The 19,935-nt window shown below is 47.0% G+C and overlaps 2 protein-coding genes across 2 annotated transcripts; one reads left to right on the top strand and one right to left on the bottom strand.

The window, feature by feature from the left end:
- The first annotated feature begins 1,209 nt into the window (after positions 1 to 1,209).
- On the top strand, positions 1,210 to 7,904 carry LOC119950721 (transmembrane protein 52-like). The gene is made up of 5 exons (XM_038773395.1): positions 1,210 to 1,316; positions 1,476 to 1,528; positions 3,185 to 3,220; positions 4,812 to 4,978; positions 6,497 to 7,904. The coding sequence occupies exons 1-5, from the start codon at positions 1,260 to 1,262 to the stop codon at positions 6,736 to 6,738; spliced, it is 555 nt and encodes a 184-aa protein (XP_038629323.1). The 5' UTR covers positions 1,210 to 1,259; the 3' UTR covers positions 6,739 to 7,904.
- Positions 7,905 to 15,402: 7,498 nt separating this feature from the next.
- Positions 15,403 to 16,072, bottom strand: LOC119950949 (calglandulin-like). Its single transcript, XM_038773962.1, has 2 exons — positions 15,871 to 16,072; positions 15,403 to 15,771 (listed from the first exon to the last, which is right to left on the bottom strand). Exons 1-2 carry the CDS (start codon positions 16,055 to 16,057, stop codon positions 15,725 to 15,727), a joined length of 234 nt encoding a protein of 77 aa, XP_038629890.1. The 5' UTR covers positions 16,058 to 16,072; the 3' UTR covers positions 15,403 to 15,724.
- Positions 16,073 to 19,935: the final 3,863 nt, after the last annotated feature.

Below are 19,935 nucleotides of genomic sequence, written 5' to 3'. Positions count from 1 at the left end.
ATACTGCCCGTCTGGGAAAGCGGAAATGACTTGGAATAAGTCAGCTTTGTTAACGAATGAGTCACAGTGGTTAGGCTGGAGAGTGTCAGTATGAAACTGCTTCATGCTGCGGTTTGGGTTGTGTACTTTCAGAGTGAGCGCTGTGTTTGCTGCGCAGAATGTGCCCACTTCTGATTAACCAACTCGGACATTCGGCCACATCATTTACATGATTTACTGGGATTTTGTGTCTGGACAAGCAGATTTTTTTTGAAGTGATGGGGTTTCTAATTTAAACCAGGCATAAACAATGTATTATTTTGTTTTTATACATGGTCAAAACTGCCTCCCACATAAATGCCAAACTTGGAGATGGGCTCACGTCAATATCCCATCTCCTGTGCTGTGGACAGTTCGAGGATGTCACTGACACTCACTGATTAGTTTGAAACATTACTCCAGCCCACACTGTCCTTTAAACCGCAGCAATTCCATCCAGAATACATTTAACAGCAACATTGATTGGCTCTAATGGAAAGGCACTGAGATAACAGATTGTTTCGGAAAGAGACGATACAAAATGTGACTTTTCAGAACAAAGAACCCCCTCCCTCTCTCTCTCTCTCTCTCTCACACACACTGACACCATCTCTCCAATGGTCACTGCTTTTATCACAGTGTCTGGAAGGAGAGAGGGAGGGAGAGAAAGAGAGAGGGAAGGAAAGGGAGAGAGGAGGGAGAAAGGGAGGGAGGGAGAAAGAGAGGGAGAGGGAGAGAGAGGGGGAGGGAGGGAGAGAGGGAGTGGGAGGGAGGGGAGGAGAGGGAGGGAGACAGGGAGGGAGTGAGAGAGAGTGAGGGAGGAGGGAGAGAGAGGGAGAGTGAGAGAGGGAGGGAGAGGGAGGGAGGGAGTGTGAGAGAGAGGGAGGGAGGGACAGAGAGGGAGGGAGAGTGAGAGGGAGGGAGAGAGAGAGGGAAGGAGAGGGAGAGAAGAGGGAGGGAGAGGGAGAGGGAGAGAGGGAGGAAGGAGGGAGACAGGGAGGGAGTGAGAGAGAGGGAGGGAGAGAGAGAAGGCGTGAGAGACAGGGAGAGAGAGAGACAGGGAGAGAGAGGGGGAGGGACAGAGAGGGAGGGAGAGTGAGAGGGAGCGAGAGAGAGGGGGAGGGAGAGAGGGAGGGAGGGCTGCTCTCTCTCTAGCTCTGTGGGTGTGAGGGGGGAGGGTCAGGTAATTATAAATAGGAGTAGAAACATTGAAAGTGACACAGAGTGAGCTGGTGAAGAGAATGGGGAAATACCTGGTGATCCTGAGAACAGTTGTCCTCACCCTCTGCATGTTTGAGGTTAGTTTCTGGGGGCTGAATGGCCACACACATAAAATCCAATGAACGGGATTGTTGCAGCGATTGGTGTTTGGGACTCGGGAGGTTTATGGGCTGTGTTGGGTTTGAAAGCCGCTCTTATTGTTCCTGTGAATTGATCTTTGCCGTTTTGCTGTGCAGGCGCCTGTCATTGGAGCTGGAAACTGTGACACAGAACTGGGAGAAATCAGCGGGTGAGCTTATTCCCATTTCTGTTTTAAATCATTCTCCCTGAACAATGAGTTCGTGGTCAGATCAGAGGGGGCAGGAGGAGCCCATTCGGCCCATTCTCCCTGTGCAGGATTTGAGGAGATGGATTTCAAGTCAATAACAATAAACATTCTCAATATTTTGGCGTTTACTTTCCTGGCAGGTTCCCCCCCCCCCCCCCCCCCCAACACCCTGGGTTGTCCTATTTAATCCCACATTTCCCGTGTGTGTGGCGCCAGTTACACAGTTTTGCTTTTATTTACATTGGGGCGGTTATTCCATAGATTCAGGGTCTGGAAATATATCCCATCAAAGGCAACAGTTCATTCAACCCAATAAAGTCTGTTCACCATACTGCTAAGGAGGTGTCGCGGGGTATGTTTTAGTGAGCAGGGGAGGGTGACCAGGGGGGGTTCTGCTGGAAAGAGAAGGAGCCGCTCTCTAAAGCTCTTTCAGGTTTTGATAGAGAATGTGTCTCCCTGAAAGAGCAAAGCTGGAGGTCATCGATAAGATAGTTCACCAAGAGACTCAATCGGAAATTCAAAGAAACTTCTTTAATCAGTGAGGATGTGGACCTTGCTATCACAGAGAGCTGGATGGTATGGATGCATTTATGGAAAAGCTGGTGAAGCCGATAAATTGCATTGGTAGGTGAGGAAAGACTTAGAGGAGACCCAAGTGGAGTATAAATACCAGCATGACATGCTCTCTGAGTTGATCATTCTGTGGAATAGGTAAATTTTGTCTGCTCTTTGCTTCTTTTTTTTACATAGCATTTGCAGTGCAGAAGGAGGCCATTCAGCCCATCGAGTCTGCACCGGCTCTTGGAAAGAGCACCCTACCCAAGGTCAACACCTCCACCTTATCCCCATAACCCAGTAACCCCACCCAACACTAAGGGCAATTTTGGACACTAAGGGCAATTTATCATGGCCAATCCACCTAACCTGCACATCTTTGGACTGTGGGAGGAAACCGGAGCACCCGGAGGAAACCCACGCACACACGGGGAAGATGTGCAGACTCCACACAGACAGTGACCCAGCCGGGAATCGAACCTGGGACCCTGGAGCTGTGAAGCGATTGTGCTATCCACAAGGCTACCATGCTGCCCTCTTCTTCTTCTTCCTCTCTCACCCTCTCCTGCAGTCTTTTTGATTTAATCAGAAGTTGCAATATTAAGAGTTAGCTGGGTGTCTAGGTAGCTGGTATGTGGATCAGATTAACACCGTCCCCACAGGGTCCAACCTCTTACCAGAGGTAAACTTGGCGCCTGCCCCCTCACCCTAGCCACAAAAGTAAATCACGGCACTTGTCAATTTTTTTGATGAACCCGAGCTAGGAAGCTGCCTTCAGTCCGTGAATTCAAGAAGAATATTTGAGACAAACAGAATGCTGGAAACACTCAATGGGAGTGGCAGCATCTATAGTGAGAGGAAGAGAGTTAACCTTTCAAATGCTTTGCCATCAGTGTTAACTCCCTTTGCTCTCTCTCTGGACTATAGACAATGCCAATGCTGGCTTTTCCTGCATTCTACTTGTTTCAGATTCCACAGTATTTTGCTTAATTAATCAAACTCTTCGATATCCTTAAATATGATGACTCTTCCTAAACGATTTATCTGTCTTATTGATTCCAGGTGTCCCTCCAGTTGGACCAGTCTGTGGTATGTGTGGTAAGTACTGGCCCGGCTCTCTGTTTAATCACAGTGTTTAACATTGTCACTTTGACTTCTGCAAGAACAGCAACACCAGAAGGTCCCGGCAGAAGGATAGCAACCTTTCGTCATTCAGAAGTGTTCAGAGTTAGCATAAACGGGTTCCAGAACTCTAGGCACAGAACTTCAAAGGATTAAATTGTGGGTCTAATTAACTGCTGAAGATGAATTAGTGCAAAGACTTTACAAACATTTCCAGCTTTTTTGAAGGAATAGACTGTAATTATGCAGATATTCCACCTCCCAATTGGGGCTCTCTCCTGATCCACTTTAATGAAGGAAAGATTTGCAATCCTATATTTGATTTTGATTTTATTTATTTTATTGTCACGTGTCATCAATAGACTTCTAATTCCAGATTTTCAAAATTGAGTTCAAATTCCACAGTCTGCCCCAGTGGGATTTGAATCAAGGTCCCCAGAGCAATACACTGGGTCTCTGGATTATTAGTCCAGTGACAATGCACCACTGCCTCCCGATCTTTTTATTTATTTATTTATTTTAAATTTAGAGTACCAAATTCATTTTTTCCAAGGGGCAATTTAGCGTGTCCAATCCACCTACCCTGCATATCTTTGGGTTGTGGTTGTGAAACCCACGCAGACATGGGGAGAATGTGCAAACTCCACACAGACAGTGACCCAGGGCCGAGATCGAACCTGGGACCTCGGCGCCGTGAGGCAGCAGGGCTAACCCACTGTGCCACTGTGCTGCCCCTGCCTCCCCACCTTTGATCAAATTTTTGGTCTCCTGCCTTGCATCTTATGAAGCTCAATGTCAAATTTTGCTTTCTATTGCTCTTGCGAACACTTTGGGACATTTCAATACATCAAATACACAAAAGAAATACATACTCTCATCATTCCTTATCCACTCAACCTGCTGATCTTGATTTTTGTTTTATAAGACATCAACTGCACATATTTCACAATCAAAGCTCTTTAACAGGAATTCATAGAAATTAATAAAACAAGATTAAGATTTTCCAAATAAATGTTAAGGAATAGACTGTCGTACTTTATCAGGAAACAAAATGATTGCAAACTGAGTAAAACCCATTGCAATCAGTTTATAAGGTCGTAAATCTAGATTGATAAGAAGACCTACACCTGGACCATTCCAGTTACTCTCTACATGTTTTGCACCAAGTGCCAGAAACGTGACAAATGTTACGTTCAATCTGTTTTGTTTGATATTTAAATTGTAATGATGGGTTAGACAGCCAGATTGACCAGTAGAGGAAAGACCTGTAAATGGAGGGTTAGGCAAGCATTCAGAAAGGAACTTATAAAAAATAACTAAATGGAGGATTACTTAACTATCTGAACAACATTGAAAAATGTCAAAATAGAGAATTAAACAACATTCATCAACAAACTGGAAGCCGTGCACAGAAGTCATAATTACCCTGGAGTAATAACTGTATCGCTGATTCTCCAATAGATTTATGATTTCTTGCTTTGAGGGTTACAAAAGCCACAGATTAATAACGGTGATTGAACCAATATTTATAGGTCTTGAAAGTAATTATTTTCCTCTTCTTTTTCAGGTTGATTTTGTTGACCATCTTCTTGCTGTTGGTGTGCGGAGTGATGGCCAGTTGTGTGAAATGCTGCCAAAGGACTAAACCCCAGCTCCCCATGTTTCCAACTCGGCCTTATGAAGTCACAATGATCGCCATTGATAATGATAGTACCATTCACAGCACCGTATCATGTAAGTAACAATCTATTTGGCAGTCCAGTCCTTAACTAGAACCATGAATTGATAGAGCATTAAAGGCCCAACGTGCCGGTGTCAGCTCTTCCCGTAACAGCCTTCCCGAACAGGCGCCGGAATGTGGCGACTAGGGGCTTTTCACAGTAACTTTATTTGAAGCCTACTCGTGACAATAAGCGATTTTCATTTCACTTCATTTCTTTGATAAACACCCCAGTTACTCTTTCCCCACAGCCCTTCACATATTTATCAACTTGCCTAATGAAAGCTCCTATTGAATCTGCTTCCACTGGCCTTTCCGGCAGCACATGTTCAATCTTAGCTTGTGTTTATATTAACAATTACTCCTGTGGTCTCAGTTCTTTTGTCTTGCAGGCCAGCAAAAAAATGTCATTGAGCAAAAGAGGTTTCTATTTCTCTTTTTCTGCTTTCCTTTAGCCTCTTGTGGCTGTCACTGCAAAAACAACATTCCTGTGATCAAAAATCTCCTAGCTCCTCTCTCGACTTAAAGACTTGGGAGATGGACAAGTGCTTTGATCATGGCTCTCGCATCGATTCCCCCCCCCCCCCCCCCCCCCCCCGCCCCAGTGGAGCGGAGTTAAGCCCCTGGTGTTTCCATTTGATGGGACAGCTGAAAGTCAGCAGTTCACCAGCTTGGGCTATGACTGTTCCACACATTGACCTGCTGTCACATTGTATGCCTGTAACGCCTCTCGTTGAACGCTGCTAATATCTGACATGGTTAAGAGTATGAATGTACTTACTTTGGCTGGATCGCATGTTTTACATGGAGAGTATCTGAGCTAACCAGGTGAAGGCACTCCCAATCTGACTTAGCTCACTTTGGAGATAGCAGGTGCTGGTGGTAACACAGTTGGTAAAAGCCTCTCTCAGAATAGACAACTACATTACTATTCATCATTGGAAAGTGTGTATGGAGACCGAGTGAAGCCAACATCAGATTCAGCTTGAATACCACACCTGTGTCCCCAGACATTGATTTATTCTCAGGCAAACACTATCAAAGGTAGCGGAAATTGGTCACGTGAATGAACGTTTTCATCCATGCAAGCGGACATTGTCATGGAAATCCTCCCCTTGACCAATGGGAGAATAGATAATTGGCATGTTTTAAAAGGGTAATTCAGCCCAGCAGCATGGGCACAGCAGGACATTAATGTATTCGAAGACATTTTCAAATGTTAGCTGAAAATTACTGTGGTTAAGTTTCTGAGGATATTTTGCGGGTAAACTCATTAGTCCTATATCTTTCATGAGGAGCTGTGATCTGAGATAGCACAAACTAGAGATAGTATTGATCCTGTAAGCACAGATTTGTGTTTGGAGCATGAGATCAATGAATCTGCCATTTATAAAACAATATTAACCAACTTTCTAACCTGTTATTGTCTGCTTCGAATTATGAACAGGATAAACAGAGTTTTTTAAAAATCTTTTATGCAATTTGCTGCTGAACCTATTTAACACAGGTATTTTTCTCTCTTTCTTCAATAGCAAACAGTCCATTGCAGTACATTTCCACCAATAGGAATGGCAACACATTCCAGGAAGCCAACAACTTTATTCTGCCTCCTCCGCCCTACAGTCTTTATTCTATTGAAACCCTGCCGCCCTATGAAATGGCCCTAAAAATGATCAAACCTACAGCGATCGACGACCCAAAGATCCTGGGCGAGAATTTGGCAAGAAATGAAGTGCCCAGACCTAAAGAGCAAACACTCCCAGTCACCTCCTGAGTGTTGTTGGAGAAATCAACGCATTTTATTAATTGAGTCGAAACTTGTGCAGATTTTTTTTTTTCACTTTTTATACTTTTCAGAGCCCTCACAGATTGACCTAGCAAGTGTTATCCTCCGATTCCGAAGAGAGCTGTTTATTGTGGCTACACCTTGCTTTAGCAAACAAAACATTTTCAGCAGGTTGCTGCAGAACCAACTCCATTACTAAGTAATGACATTTGTTCAGTGCGGTTTGGGTGTATCACTATTAATGATATTCAATACAAATAAATACTGAAAGGAGTTCAACAATCTGAATGTCACAAAGGAAGTATGACCTTCCACCAAGGCTGGGGGATTGGTGGCGGATATTTGACAGGTTGGGTTTACGCACGGTCGGCGCCATGTTGGACAGCGTGACAGCTGCAGGTCGTCACCATGCGCATGCGCAGCCACGGTCCTGGCCATTTTCCGGCCGTTTTTGGCATGGGAGCCGGGAGTTTTGCCCGACGCCGCTGCTAGCCCATCACCGGTCCCAGAATCGGTGAGGGTTTGGCGCTGCTTTTGGCATTCTAACACGCCCGGGAATTCTCCGTTTCAGCCAGCACTTAGCCGCTGAAACGGAGAATCTAGCCCGTTGTTTAATCACTACACTTCTTGCACAGTTCTAGTTTTCAAAAGGCAAGCGGCCATGCTTTTTTTAGTTGAAGAAACCTTTAGTATTCATCAAATCACTTTCATTAGAAATCGGACCTCTTCAAATCAAAAATAAATTATTTGTACTGTCAACATCATCCATTGTGGATCCTAATGTTCATGTTCTGTGACCCACATATGTTAGTTAATTGTATCAAAATGCATTGCAAAGCCAACCAATCAGTGAATGAGTTAAATTTAAAACCTACTTAATCTAATAAACCTACCAATGCTGATTCTACATCAGTGAAATAATTTGGAAAAAAAAAATCCATAGTTTCTGGTCAGAAGCTGCTTTTGCCGAGAAGGGGAAAACTATCACCTTGTCGCCAACATGGAGAGAAGTTGTGAAGTCTTGTTTACATAATGTAGAAATGTATTAGAATGAAATTGTTTGTTTGTATACTTTAATGTCACAAATTTCTGTACAGTTTTTTATGACAAGCCCCATGGGTTTAATATTGTATGAAATAAATCTGCTTTAAAAATGTTTTTGTTATTATTTAAGTTATCTTGGACATACAAAGATAACTATCGGAATGATAGTGAGTGCTAACTCATTTGAAGCGTTCAAAGTAAATTGATAATTCCCTTACTTAATTCTGCAAAATTCCAATAAACAAATCCTAACGTTTCAAAATTGAGAAGGTGTTGCCAATCAGCACCAATAATGTTGCCAATTGATAATGTTGCTCTTCAGAGTCGCCAGGTATCAGATGATACCACCACAAGGTTTTACCGGATATCGATCAAAGGACCACACAACCAGTTAGTCAGTTCAAGTTCAAAGATGGTTTATTTGCACGCAAGGATTACTTTGACATGCAACATAAAACAATACAAGTTAAACTGCACCTAACAACTACAATAACCTGTACTTAACTTCAGGGCAACCAGCTCTTTGCAGATGGACAAGGCCTTTGTCTGGATCTTGCGTGGCTGGGTGGAAGAGGTGGCTCTGTTTCTGCTGGGCTCATCCGTCTGGTAGCGATCGTTGGTCTTGAACTTGTCTGTCTGGTCGTTATGCTGCACTTGGGTTGGCATAGGCCGGATCCAAGAGAGTCCGAGCACATGGCTGTGTCTCTTCTTATCCCTCTGGAATTTCACGCTCTTTAGGGTGGTCCTTAACTTGGACCCAATAATTTGACAGGCTTCGATCACTGCCTTTGATTTTGGCCAATAAAGGGGCGGGTGCCTTGGAGGCTGGGCGTGTCCTTAGCGGTCATTGACCTTGGCTGTTTGGGCTCCCTGAGTAAAGGGAGTGGCGCCGATCAGTCTGTATGTGTATCGGTTTCTTGAGTGCAGTCCTATTGTTCTGGGGAAATGGGCGATTAGAATGCAAACGAGCGGGAGTTTCGATCGCGTCTAGCTATCTGGGTTGCAAATACACACGCAAGCTCTGAGTGTGTCTGAGTCCTGGGTTGGCCATAATTCCCATGGTCCTTGCAGGTGGCCATCTGAGATGGCTACAAAGGGAACATTTCCCTCCGATTAGTTTCCTACCAGCTTATTTATTTGTCATCCATCAGATAGTGGAGGTATTAGCAAGTGTGAAGAGATATTCCATCGAAAATCAATCCAGATATCTGGGGTGGGATTTTCCGTTGCCTGACGCCTATATCGTAATCGGCGATCGGGCAGAGAATCCCTTCCGACGGCCAAATCGGGGGCGGCACCGGTTTGACACCAGTTTTTGAGTCTCCGCCCCCTCTGAAATGACATCATCGGCGCACGCCATTAGAACGGCGTTGGCGGGTCACCTGAAGTCCCTCCCCCAGTGCTCCGACCCCGATGGGCCTAGTTCCTGACCGTGCCGTTAACGTGTGGTCTGAGCAGTTGGGAATTCGGTGTGGCGGCCGTGGACTGTGTCCAGCGCCACTACAGTCGGCCGGGAGCCGTGCCTCTGGGGGGGGGGGGGGGGGGTTTCTGCAAGGGCTGTGGGGACTGGTGGGGGGTGGCTGGGGAGGGGGCTGTGGGGTCGCAGATGGCAGCTCGGGTCCGAGCGCGGCCGGCACCATATTGTACGGCCCGATTGCTACAGGTCGTCGCCGTGCACATGCGTGGCCATGGACCCAGCCATTCTCCGGCCATATTTGTGCGGGAGCCGGGAGCTTTACTCGGCACTGTTGCTAATCCCTCACCGGTCCCGGAATCAGTGAGGGTTCGGCGCCGATTTTGGTGTCATAAACCCGGAATTCCCTGTTCGAGCCAACACTTAGCCGCTAAAACGGAGAATCCAGCCCCACAGGTGAGCCTATAATAAACAGCAATGGGAGCCCTGGTGGCTGTTTCATTGCCCCATTGACCCACCGAGTGATCAGCCCACAGACACTGCGAACCCTGATGGTGCCCCATTTCTGTGTGGCACTAAGGGAATGCTGGACTCTAGGAGGTGAGACTTTCGGAGAAGTTGTCGTTTGCCCTGTGGCCATCGAAAATGGCCGCCCGCAAAGGGTAAAGGGAATTGTGGTCAAGTCAGGACACAGACAGTACACAGCCCCTCTGTATTGATCAAAGTAAAACCAGACCGAATTGAAACTTGCACCTGTTAAAGGTCAATCACCGATTTCCCGAGGACAATAGACTCGAATAAAGGAATAGCAACAGTAGCAGACTCCCCAGCGCAACCTCCCCTTATTTGGACAGGCCTACGCACTTGGAACAGTAACGACTAGCCATCAAGGTACCCACCCCTAATTGGCCAGTATCGATCAGAGTGATCGAGACCCTATCGATCCATTGGATCCTGAGTTAACCCCACCCAAAAGGGCGCGAAAGAGAAGAAGGATAAGAAACCCACACCAACTGCTAGGGATCGGTCTCTTTTGGGATCGGCCTGTGCCCACACCAACTGCAGCATAATGAACAGCCAAGTTCAAGACCTGCGATCGCTACCTGAGAGAGAGAGACAAGCCGCAGCCGAGACGAACCTGACGATTTCCAGCCGACGCACGTGGGTACTCAGATAAAGGCCTTATCTACCCGCACAGAGCCAGTCACCCAGAAGTTAACTAAAGGTCATCTTAGTTGATCAGTGTAGTTTAATGCATAGCCGCGTGTATCATTGCACACAGAGATAAGTCTTGTGTTTAATAATAAACTGTCTTTTGAACTAACATACTGGTCGTGTGGTCATTTGGTCAATACAAGAAACGTACTCGCTGCTTGTGGTTCAAAAATAAAGTGGCAACAGCCCCCGCATGCACGTAAAGAATCCCAAGATATCAATGGAAAAATAGCAGTGGTGTCCTACCCAACACATTTACCTCAAATAACAACTTTTTTAAAAATCTGTTCATTATCACTTTCCTGTGTGTGAGAGCTTACTGTGCACAAATTGGCTGCTTTTCCTACGTTACAGCAGTGACTATACTTCAAAAATGCAATCCGGAGGTTATGGAAGGTGCTATATAAATGCAGGTGTTTCTTTTATTTTTCCCTCTTCTTAAAAAGGGCCGTAAAATGAGTCTGGGGTCCTCCTGTGCGTTATGACTCGACAACACATGAGATGTTGCATTTATCCAGTTGAGAAGTTATTGAGGTTTTGCTGTGAAGAGGGCTGCTCGTGTTCCCGGCCTGGAATTTCCTGTGTATGTGTGCCCCTGTTTGCTGCAATTGGCACAGAAAATTAATAAACAGTCACAGACGGTGACTTGTCTTATGCCCAAATCTCCTTCACCTTATATAATCGTCTATCAATCTCTCTGTTCTGAATAATTGCCCTGCCCCCATTGGCACTCGCACAAACACACTGCACATTCTGACCACACCTTCAGGTGCAGCAGGAAGTTAAGTTATTTTTCTGGTGTTTTATTGCAATTGTTTCAGGTTTTTAAAAGATTGTCAATCAGGCTTACTCTGTTTCTTGGAAAATAGTTCTATGGAATTGCTACAATCATGTTAAAAACTGAAAAAGCTTCCCCATTTCCAAAGTTTTTGAACATGCTGTTAGAGTCACAGAATTTACAGTGCAGAAGGAGGCCATTCGGCCCATTGAGTCTGCATCGGCCCTTACAAAGAGCACTCTACTGAAGCCCACGTATCTACCCTATTCCCTGTAACCCAGTAACCCCCCCCCCCCCACTTAACATTTTGTGGCCACTAAGGGGCAATTTAGCATGGCCAATCCACCTAACCCGCACATCTTTAGACTGTGGGACGAAACCAGAGTGCTTGGAGGAAACCCACGCACACACGGCGCGAAAGTTAAGACTCCACATAGACAGAGACCCAAGCCGGGAATCGAACCTGGGACCCTGGAGCTGTGAAACAACTGTGCTAACCACTGTGCTACCGTGCTGCCCATGTTGTTCCTGATGTGTATGAATGGTGATTAAATCAGTTCAGACTTTAGCTTCTCCTGGGTTATGGGGTTTATTGGGAATATTCCTGAACTGCTCATTAATGCCCATTTTAACATTGGGACGCATTCGAATAAGATTGATGGGAAATTTGAGTGGAGTGTGAAGTTAGCAGGATGGTTGCATTATCGCGTCCTTGACCTGTGTGTTTGGAGGGAGTTCCAACCTGTGGTGCTGTGCGGGTTCGATTACATTGAGTTGGTCTCAGACTGTGGTGCAAGAGCCATTTTATTCCCATGTTTCACCTGCTCAGCACACAAGGATCACAAGCACACAAATGAGCAGCTTTAACGAGCCCTTGTTCTATTTTACTGGTTTAAGACACAGTGGTCTCCTCAATGCCTTGTCCCTTGGGAATTGAAGAAGTGGGCAACAAAGTTCAAGATGACCCAGAAAGAAGCAAAGTGGTTTTATTGTAGGCTTCCCCTGGACTGCCAATTCCATTTGAACGTTGCTCGGCCATTATAACATAAATGGCAAAACTCTTAGGAATATAGAAAGTCAGAGAGATCTGGGCGTGCAGGTCCACAGATCTTTGAAGGTGGCAACATAAGTGGACAAGGTAGTCAAGAAAGCAGACGGAATGCTTGCCTTCATTGGACGGGGCATCGAGTATAAAAACTGGCAAGTCATGCTGCAGTTGTATAGAACCTTGGTACGGCCACACTTGGAGTATTGCACACAACTCTGGTCGCCACGCTAGCAGAAGGATGCGGAAGCTTTGGAGAGGGTGCAGAGGAGGTTTACCAGGATGTTGCCTGGTCTGGAGGGTGTTAGCTATGTGGAGAGGCTGAATAGACTCAGACTGTTTTAATTAGAAAGACGAAGGTTGAGGGGTGACCTGGTAGAGGTCTACACGATTATGAGGGGCATGGATAGAGTGGATGGGCAGGCACTCTTTCCCAGGGTGGAGGGGTCAGTCACCAGGGGGCATAGGTTTAAGGTCTGTGGGGCAAAGTTTAGAGGAGATGTGCGAGGCAGGTTTTTTAAACAGAGGGTGGTGAGTGCCTGGAACATGTTTCGTTGGGAGGTTGTGGAAGCGGATACATTAATGGCATTCAAAAGGCATCTTATCAAACACATGGATAGGATGGGTATAGAGGGATACGGCACAATGAAGTGCTGAGGGTTTTGGCAAAGGTTTGTATCATGACCAGTACAGGCTTGGAGGGCCGAAGGGCCTGTCCCTGTGCTGTATTGTTCTTTGTTCATTCCAGCAGGATTAGGAGACGGAGCTTTATCTTGCATAAACCTTTGGTTAAAACGAACCTCATGATCTCTACAGCGAGTCCTTGAGGATAGAGTTTTGGCATCCATTGCACATCAGATGCTTAATTGACTTCATGCCAGTGTAACCAACAATAGGGGATGAGAGTGTCCAGTGCACATCAACAGCACCTGCATCAGAATCTCAGAGTCAGCAGGAGTGCTGAGATCATTGCTTTTTGCTGACATGTCTCACCTCAGCCAGCTATTGTTTTGAATTCACTCATCAAGGTGCCAAGCCTTTCGATTTCAGCAGCTTAATTTGGAATTCTTGTAAGTACACCGAATGGAAGAAGCCTTTAAGTAACGTGAAACAAATTCCCTTTTAAAGCTGAACATTTTTTTTAAAAACGAACAATTTCTATATTGGTGAATTGGTGCATGTGGCTATTTGAAGGAAGGTCTGGGAGCTGGACCTCCTTTCTTCACATTGAGAAGCCAGTCCCAGCTCAGCAATGAGGTCGAAAGTGGAACCGGCAGAACACATTCTTTACCACACCTTTTCACACACTAACTGTTCTGATGGCTTGCGGGTGAGACCTCTGCAAATTCCAGCCCTTATCCCACTAGGAATTGGGCGAAGAGGATCTCATTCATGTCACTGTCTATTTTTCATCCATTCATGGCTTGTGGTAGGCTAGTATTTACTGTCCATCCCTGATTGCCCGTGAGAAGGTGGGGGTGAGCTGCCTTCTTGAGTTGCTACAGTCCCTGGGGTGTAGGTACACCCACTGTGCTGTTAGGGAGGGATTTCCAGGATTTTGACCCAGTAACAGTGAAGGAACGGCCGATATATTCCCAAGTCAGGGTGGTGAGTGACTTGGAGGGGAATGTCCAGGTGGTGGGTTTCCTAGGTGTCTGCTGCCCTTGTCCTTCTAGATGGTAGAGGTTGTGGGCTTGGAAGGTGTTGTCAAGCCATTAAGTATCTACCTTATTTTTTGTGAATTGTAAATGGCTATTGGGATATGGATACCCATCACCCAGAAATAATATTAACAATTTATTTTCTTTCAGCACAGTTAAATCTAATTTTAACAGGGCAGCACGGTGGCCTAGTGGTTAGCACAACCGCCTCACGGCGCTGAGGTCCCAGGTTCGATCCCGGCTGTGGGTCACTGTCCGTGTGGAGTTTGCACATTCTCCCCGTGTCTGCGTGGGTTTCGCCCCCACAACCCAAAGATGTGCGGAGTAGGTGGATTGGCCATGCTAAATTGCCCCTTAATTGGAAAAAATAATTGGGTAATCTAAATTTATAAAAAAAAAAAAAAAATCTAATTTTAATGACACCTTTAAGGAAACAAGTTGTGATTTATATACTGGCATCAAGGTGTTCAGCGTCGAAAAGTTCCACTATCCAGGAAAGATGAAGCTAATTATTATTTTATAGAGACAGTCAGTGAGTTGAAAAATGTCACCCACACACACACACAGACGGGCACACGCATGAAAATCGCTTATTGTCACGCGTAGGCTTCAATGAAGTTACTGTGAAAAGCATACACATACACATTCAGATACACACATACACAGGTAGGCACACACAGATACACACACAGATACACACACATGCTGGCAGATACACACACACACATTCACACACACACAGATACACACATACACAGGCAGGCAAACACACACACAGACACAGATACACACACACGCAGGCAGGTACACACACACACACAGATATACACACATACACAGGCAGGCAAACACACACACAGACACAGATACACACACATGCAGGCAGGTACACACACACACAGATACACACATACATAGGCAGGCAAACATACACACAGACACAGATACACAGGCAGGCAAACACACACAGACACAGATACACACACACGCAGGCAGGTACACACACACGCACACAGATACACACATACACAGGCAGGTACACACACACACACACACACACAGACACAGATACACAGGCAGGCAAACACACACACAGATACACACATACACAGGCAGGCAAACATACACACAGACACAGATACACACATACACAGGCAGGCAAACATACACACACACACACACAGATACACAAGCAGGCAAACACACACACACAGATACACACATACACAGGCAGGCAAACATACACACAGACACAGATACACACATACACAGGCAGGTACATACACACACACACACACACACACAGATACACAGGCAGGCAAACACACACACACACAGATACACACATACACAGGCAGGCAAACACACACACAGACACAAATACACAGGCAAGCAAACACACACAGACACAGATACACACAGACACAGGCAGGCAAACATACACACAGACACAGATACACACAGACACACAGATGGGGTAATAAAAGTCCACCCATAATGTGTGTTTTTCTTTAATATTAGAAATGTGAGAGCGGAGATACTTGACAATTGGGAATACTGAAGAATCGAAGCCCACTTTGAGACAGTTTGGACACCATGTAACGGAATATTTCCGGATCGTTCCAAATGACTTTCAAAAGTGAAATGACAGCTGTGCGATGCTTTAAAATAGAACAAGGAAAGGTCTCAAAGTGAAAAAAATATCGAATAATCGTGGTGTAAAGAGTCTCGATGTAAATGTTGACCGTTGTGCAGTTGTCTGTTGGATGTGGCACAAGTGATTCACTGTCCAGATGGAAATATTTCCTCAGTGCTGTTTACTTGATTAGCTTAAAGGATTCACCGGTCATCATGTCAACAAATTCTAGAAAAGAAATGTTATTTGTGAGTCAGTTCAGTCTCATGTGCCAGCCTGGCTCCATTAACAGTTTCTAATCACTGCACATCTGCGATTTGAACCAACCTTGATAGTCAATTGTTCCATCGCCATCTTTATCAGCTTCTTTCATCATGTGCTCTGCTTCATCTTCATTGAGAGGCTCCCCTACATTCATCAGGACATATCTTGATGTAAAAAAGGCGAAGAAGCGAGAAAGATGTAAGTCATAAAGTCGTACTGGTTCAGTTGCTAAATGGATGACTTGAATCATACAACTGCGGAAGCTTAATCCTGTGCCAGGTTAATGGAACGGGATACAGTGGAGGTGGGAATGTTGCAAATGAACTCTGCACCTTTGGATATAACTAAAGCTGCTTATTGGAAAATAATATTCGGTTAGGGTAGGATTGAGCTAGACTGAGGTACTCCTGTTCAGACCCAATGATAAGCTAGACCCATCCATCTTGCCCTATGGTCAGAGAGACTGCCGGCATTCACTGGCTACACTCGCATGCTGGACTGGACCCCAAAGGATAGTTTAACCTGTAAAGTTATTCCAGTGGTCAGTGCCTTCAGGAAGGAAGAGGAGAAATTAAATGGGAAGCTTCTCATTTTAGAATAAAGTACAGAGTAAAAATAGTTATTAAATCACTTTATCAAATAAATCTTTTTTCCAATTAAGGGGCAATTTAGCATGGCCAATCCACCTGCCCGACACATCTTTGGGTTGTGGGGGCGAAACCCATGCAGACACAGGGAGAATGTGCAAACTCCACACGGACAGTGACCCAGAGCCGGGATCGAACCCGGGTCCTCGGCGCCGTGAGGCAGCAGTGCTAACCACTGCGCCACCGTGCTGCCCTTTAAACAATAGTTAAAGTTGAAGAATTAATTGCAATATTATTAGATCCCTGGTCCGTCTATTTACCATAGCTACAGGTAAATATTAGTTCACTTTTTCATAAATCAATAGTTTCAACAAAATATTAGTTAATTATAAAAGTAAATGACTGCAGATGCTGGAATCCAGGAAATGATGGGCAATCTCAGCAGTTCTGACAGTATCTGTGGTGAGAGACGGAAGCTAACATTTCGAGTCTGGATGACTCTTTGCAAAGCAAGTTAATTACATTAGTCAAATATTGACAAAGCCTGAAGCATAGTCAGAAATGAGAATATTCCGCAATGGAAAAGATTGCAGCCCATTCTTTGTGTTCGGATACAGAGTGAAGTCTGACTGTATCTGCCCAGTACAGAGAGTTTGTGTTCGGATACAGAGTGAGTCTGACTGTATCTGCCCAGTACAGAGAGTTTGTGTTCGGATACAGAGTGAGTCTGACTGTATCTGCCCAGTACAGAGAGTTTGTGTTCGGATACAGAGTGAGTCTGACTGTACCTGCCCAGTACAGAGAGTTTGTGTTCGGATACAGAGTGAGTCTGACTGTATCTGCCCAGTACAGAGAGTTTGTGTTCAGATACAGAGTGAGGTCTGACTGTATCTGCCCAGTACAGAGAGTTTGTGTTCGGATACAGAGTGAGTCTGACTGTATCTGCCCAGTACAGAGAATTTGTGTTCGGATACAGAGTGAGTCTGACTGTATCTGCCCAGTACAGAGAGTTTGTGTTCGGATACAGAGTGAGTCTGACTGTATCTGACAAGTACAGAGAGTTTGTGTTCGGATACAGAGTGAGTCTGACTGTATCTGACAAGTACAGAGAGTTTGTGTTCGGATACAGAGTGAGTCTGACTGTATCTGACAAGTACAGAGAGTTTGTGTTCGGATACAGAGTGAGTCTGACTGTATCTGCCCAGTACAGAGAGTTTGTGTTCGGATACAGAGTGAAGTCAGACTGTAATTGCCCAGTACAGAGAGTTTGTGTTCGGATACAGAGTGAAGTCAGACTGTATCTGCCCAGTACAGAGAGTTTGTGTTCGGATACAGAGTGAAGTCTGACTGTATCTGCCCAGTACAGAGAGTTTGTGTTCGGATACAGAGTGAGTCTGACTGTATCTGCCCAGTACAGAGAGTTTGTGTTCAGATACAGAGTGAGTCTGACTGTATCTGCCCAGTACAGAGAGTTTGTGTTCGGATACAGAGTGAAGTCAGACTGTATCTGCCCAGTACAGAGAGTTTGTGTTCGGATACAGAATGAGTCTGACTGTATCTGCCCAGTACAGAGAGTTTGTGTTCGGATACAGAGTGAAGTCTGACTGTATCTGCCCAGTACAGAGAGTTTGTGTTCGGATACAGAGTGAGTCTGACTGTATCTGCCCAGTACAGAGAGTAATGACAGGAAGCTGATCACAATTCCAATCAAATGGAATTGAGCGATTCTCAGCGAAAATGTAATTACTGCAACTATTTAGATAGGATTTAAAGTGTAGCGTTTTGCTTTGATCCAAAGATGTTTCCCTTCCTTCTCCATTCCCAAACCCCCAATCCAAGGAAAACATTGCCACAGGTCCAATCCGGGGAAGACCATTTGGAGAGGTAAGGTTGCCCTCTGCTGGTTTTAAGCTGAAAATAACACCCGTTCTTACAAATCAACTGCAATCTTGGGACGTGTCATTCACACATTTGGGTGGGCATTCTGTTCCTAGTTGTAGAGCTGCCTTGGTAAAAGCACAGAGCATTCAGCAAGCAGTGAAACCAATTTCTAATGCATTGTGAAGCCATTTCACCGTACTCTCTGCTCACACTGGAGAACACTTGATTCATGCGGTGGGGTGGAGCGGGGTGGAGCGGGGTTGGGTGGAGCGGGGTTGGGTGGAGCGGGGTTGGGTGGAGTGGGGTTGGGTGGAGCAGGGTTGGGTGGAGCGGGGTTGGGTGGAGCGGGGTTGGGTGGAGCGGGGTTGGGTGGAGCAGGGTTGGGTGGAGCGGGGTTGGGTGGAGCGGGGTTGGGTGGAGCGGGGTTGGGTGGAGCGGGGTGGAGCGGGGTTGGGTGGAGCGGGGTTGGGTGGAGCAGGGTTGGGTGGAGCGGGGTTGGGTGGAGCGGGGTTGGGTGGAGCGGGGTTGGGTGGAGCAGGGTTGGGTGGAGCAGGGTGGGGTGGAGCGGGGTTGGGTGGAGCGGGGTTGGGTGGAGCAGGGTTGGGTGGAGCGGGGTTGGGTGGAGCAGGGTTGGGTGGAGCGGGGTTGGGTGGAGTGGGGTGGAGCAGGGTTGGGTGGAGTGGAGTGGAGCGGGGTTGGGCGGAGCGGGGTTGGGTGGAGCGGGGTTGGGTGGAGCAGGGTTGGGTGGAGCGGGGTTGGGTGGAGCAGGGTTGGGTGGAGCAGGGTTGGGTGGAGTGGGGTGGAGCAGGGTTGGGTGGAGTGGAGTGGAGCGGGGTTGGGCGGAGTGGGGTGGAGCGGTGTTGGGTGGAGTGTGGTGGAGCGGGTTTGGGTGGAGCAGGGTTGGGTGGAGCGGGGTTGGGTGGAGCAGGGTGGAGCGGGGTGGAGCGGGGTTGGGTGGAGCAGGGTTGGGTGGAGCAGGGTTGGGTGGAGCGGGGTTGGGTGCAGCGGGGTGGAGCGGTGTTGGGTGGAGTGTGGTGGAGCGGGTTTGGGTGGAGCAGGGTTGGGTGGAGCGGGGTTGGGTGGAGCAGGGTGGAGCGGGGTGGAGCGGGGTTGGGTGGAGCAGGGTTGGGTGGAGCAGGGTTGGGTGGAGTGGGGTGGAGCAGGGTTGGGTGGAGCGGGGATGGGCGAAGTGTGGTGGAGCAGGGTTGGGTGGAGCAGGGTTGGGTGAAGTGGGGTGGAGCAGGGTTCGGTGGAGCAGAGTTGGGTGGAGCAGAGTTGGGTGGAGCGGGGTTGGGTGGAGCAGGGTTGGGTGGAGCGGGGTTGGGTGGAGCGGGGTTGGGTGGAGCGGTGTGGGGTGGAGCAGGGTGAGCGGTGTGGAGCGGGATGGAGCGGGGTGGAACTGGGTTGGGTGGAGCGGGGTTGGGTGGAGCGGGGCTGGTGGAGCAGGGTTGGGTGGAGGGGGGTTGGGTGGAGCAGGGTTGGGTGGAGCAGGGTGGAGCAGGGTTGGGTGGAGCGGGGTTGGGTGGTGCAGGGTTGGGTGGAGCAGGGTTCGGTGGAGTGGGGTGGAGCAGGGTTGGGTGGAGTGGGTGGAGCAGGGTTGGGTTGAGTGAGGTGGAGCGGGGTTGGGTGGAGTGGGGTGGGGTGGAGCAGGGTTGGGTGG

This window comes from Scyliorhinus canicula, chromosome 16, assembly GCF_902713615.1.
Source record: "Scyliorhinus canicula chromosome 16, sScyCan1.1, whole genome shotgun sequence".
Lineage (NCBI taxonomy): Eukaryota > Metazoa > Chordata > Chondrichthyes > Carcharhiniformes > Scyliorhinidae > Scyliorhinus > Scyliorhinus canicula.
Note: the sequence above shows the minus strand (reverse complement) of the source record. Positions and strands in the feature narration are given on the sequence as shown.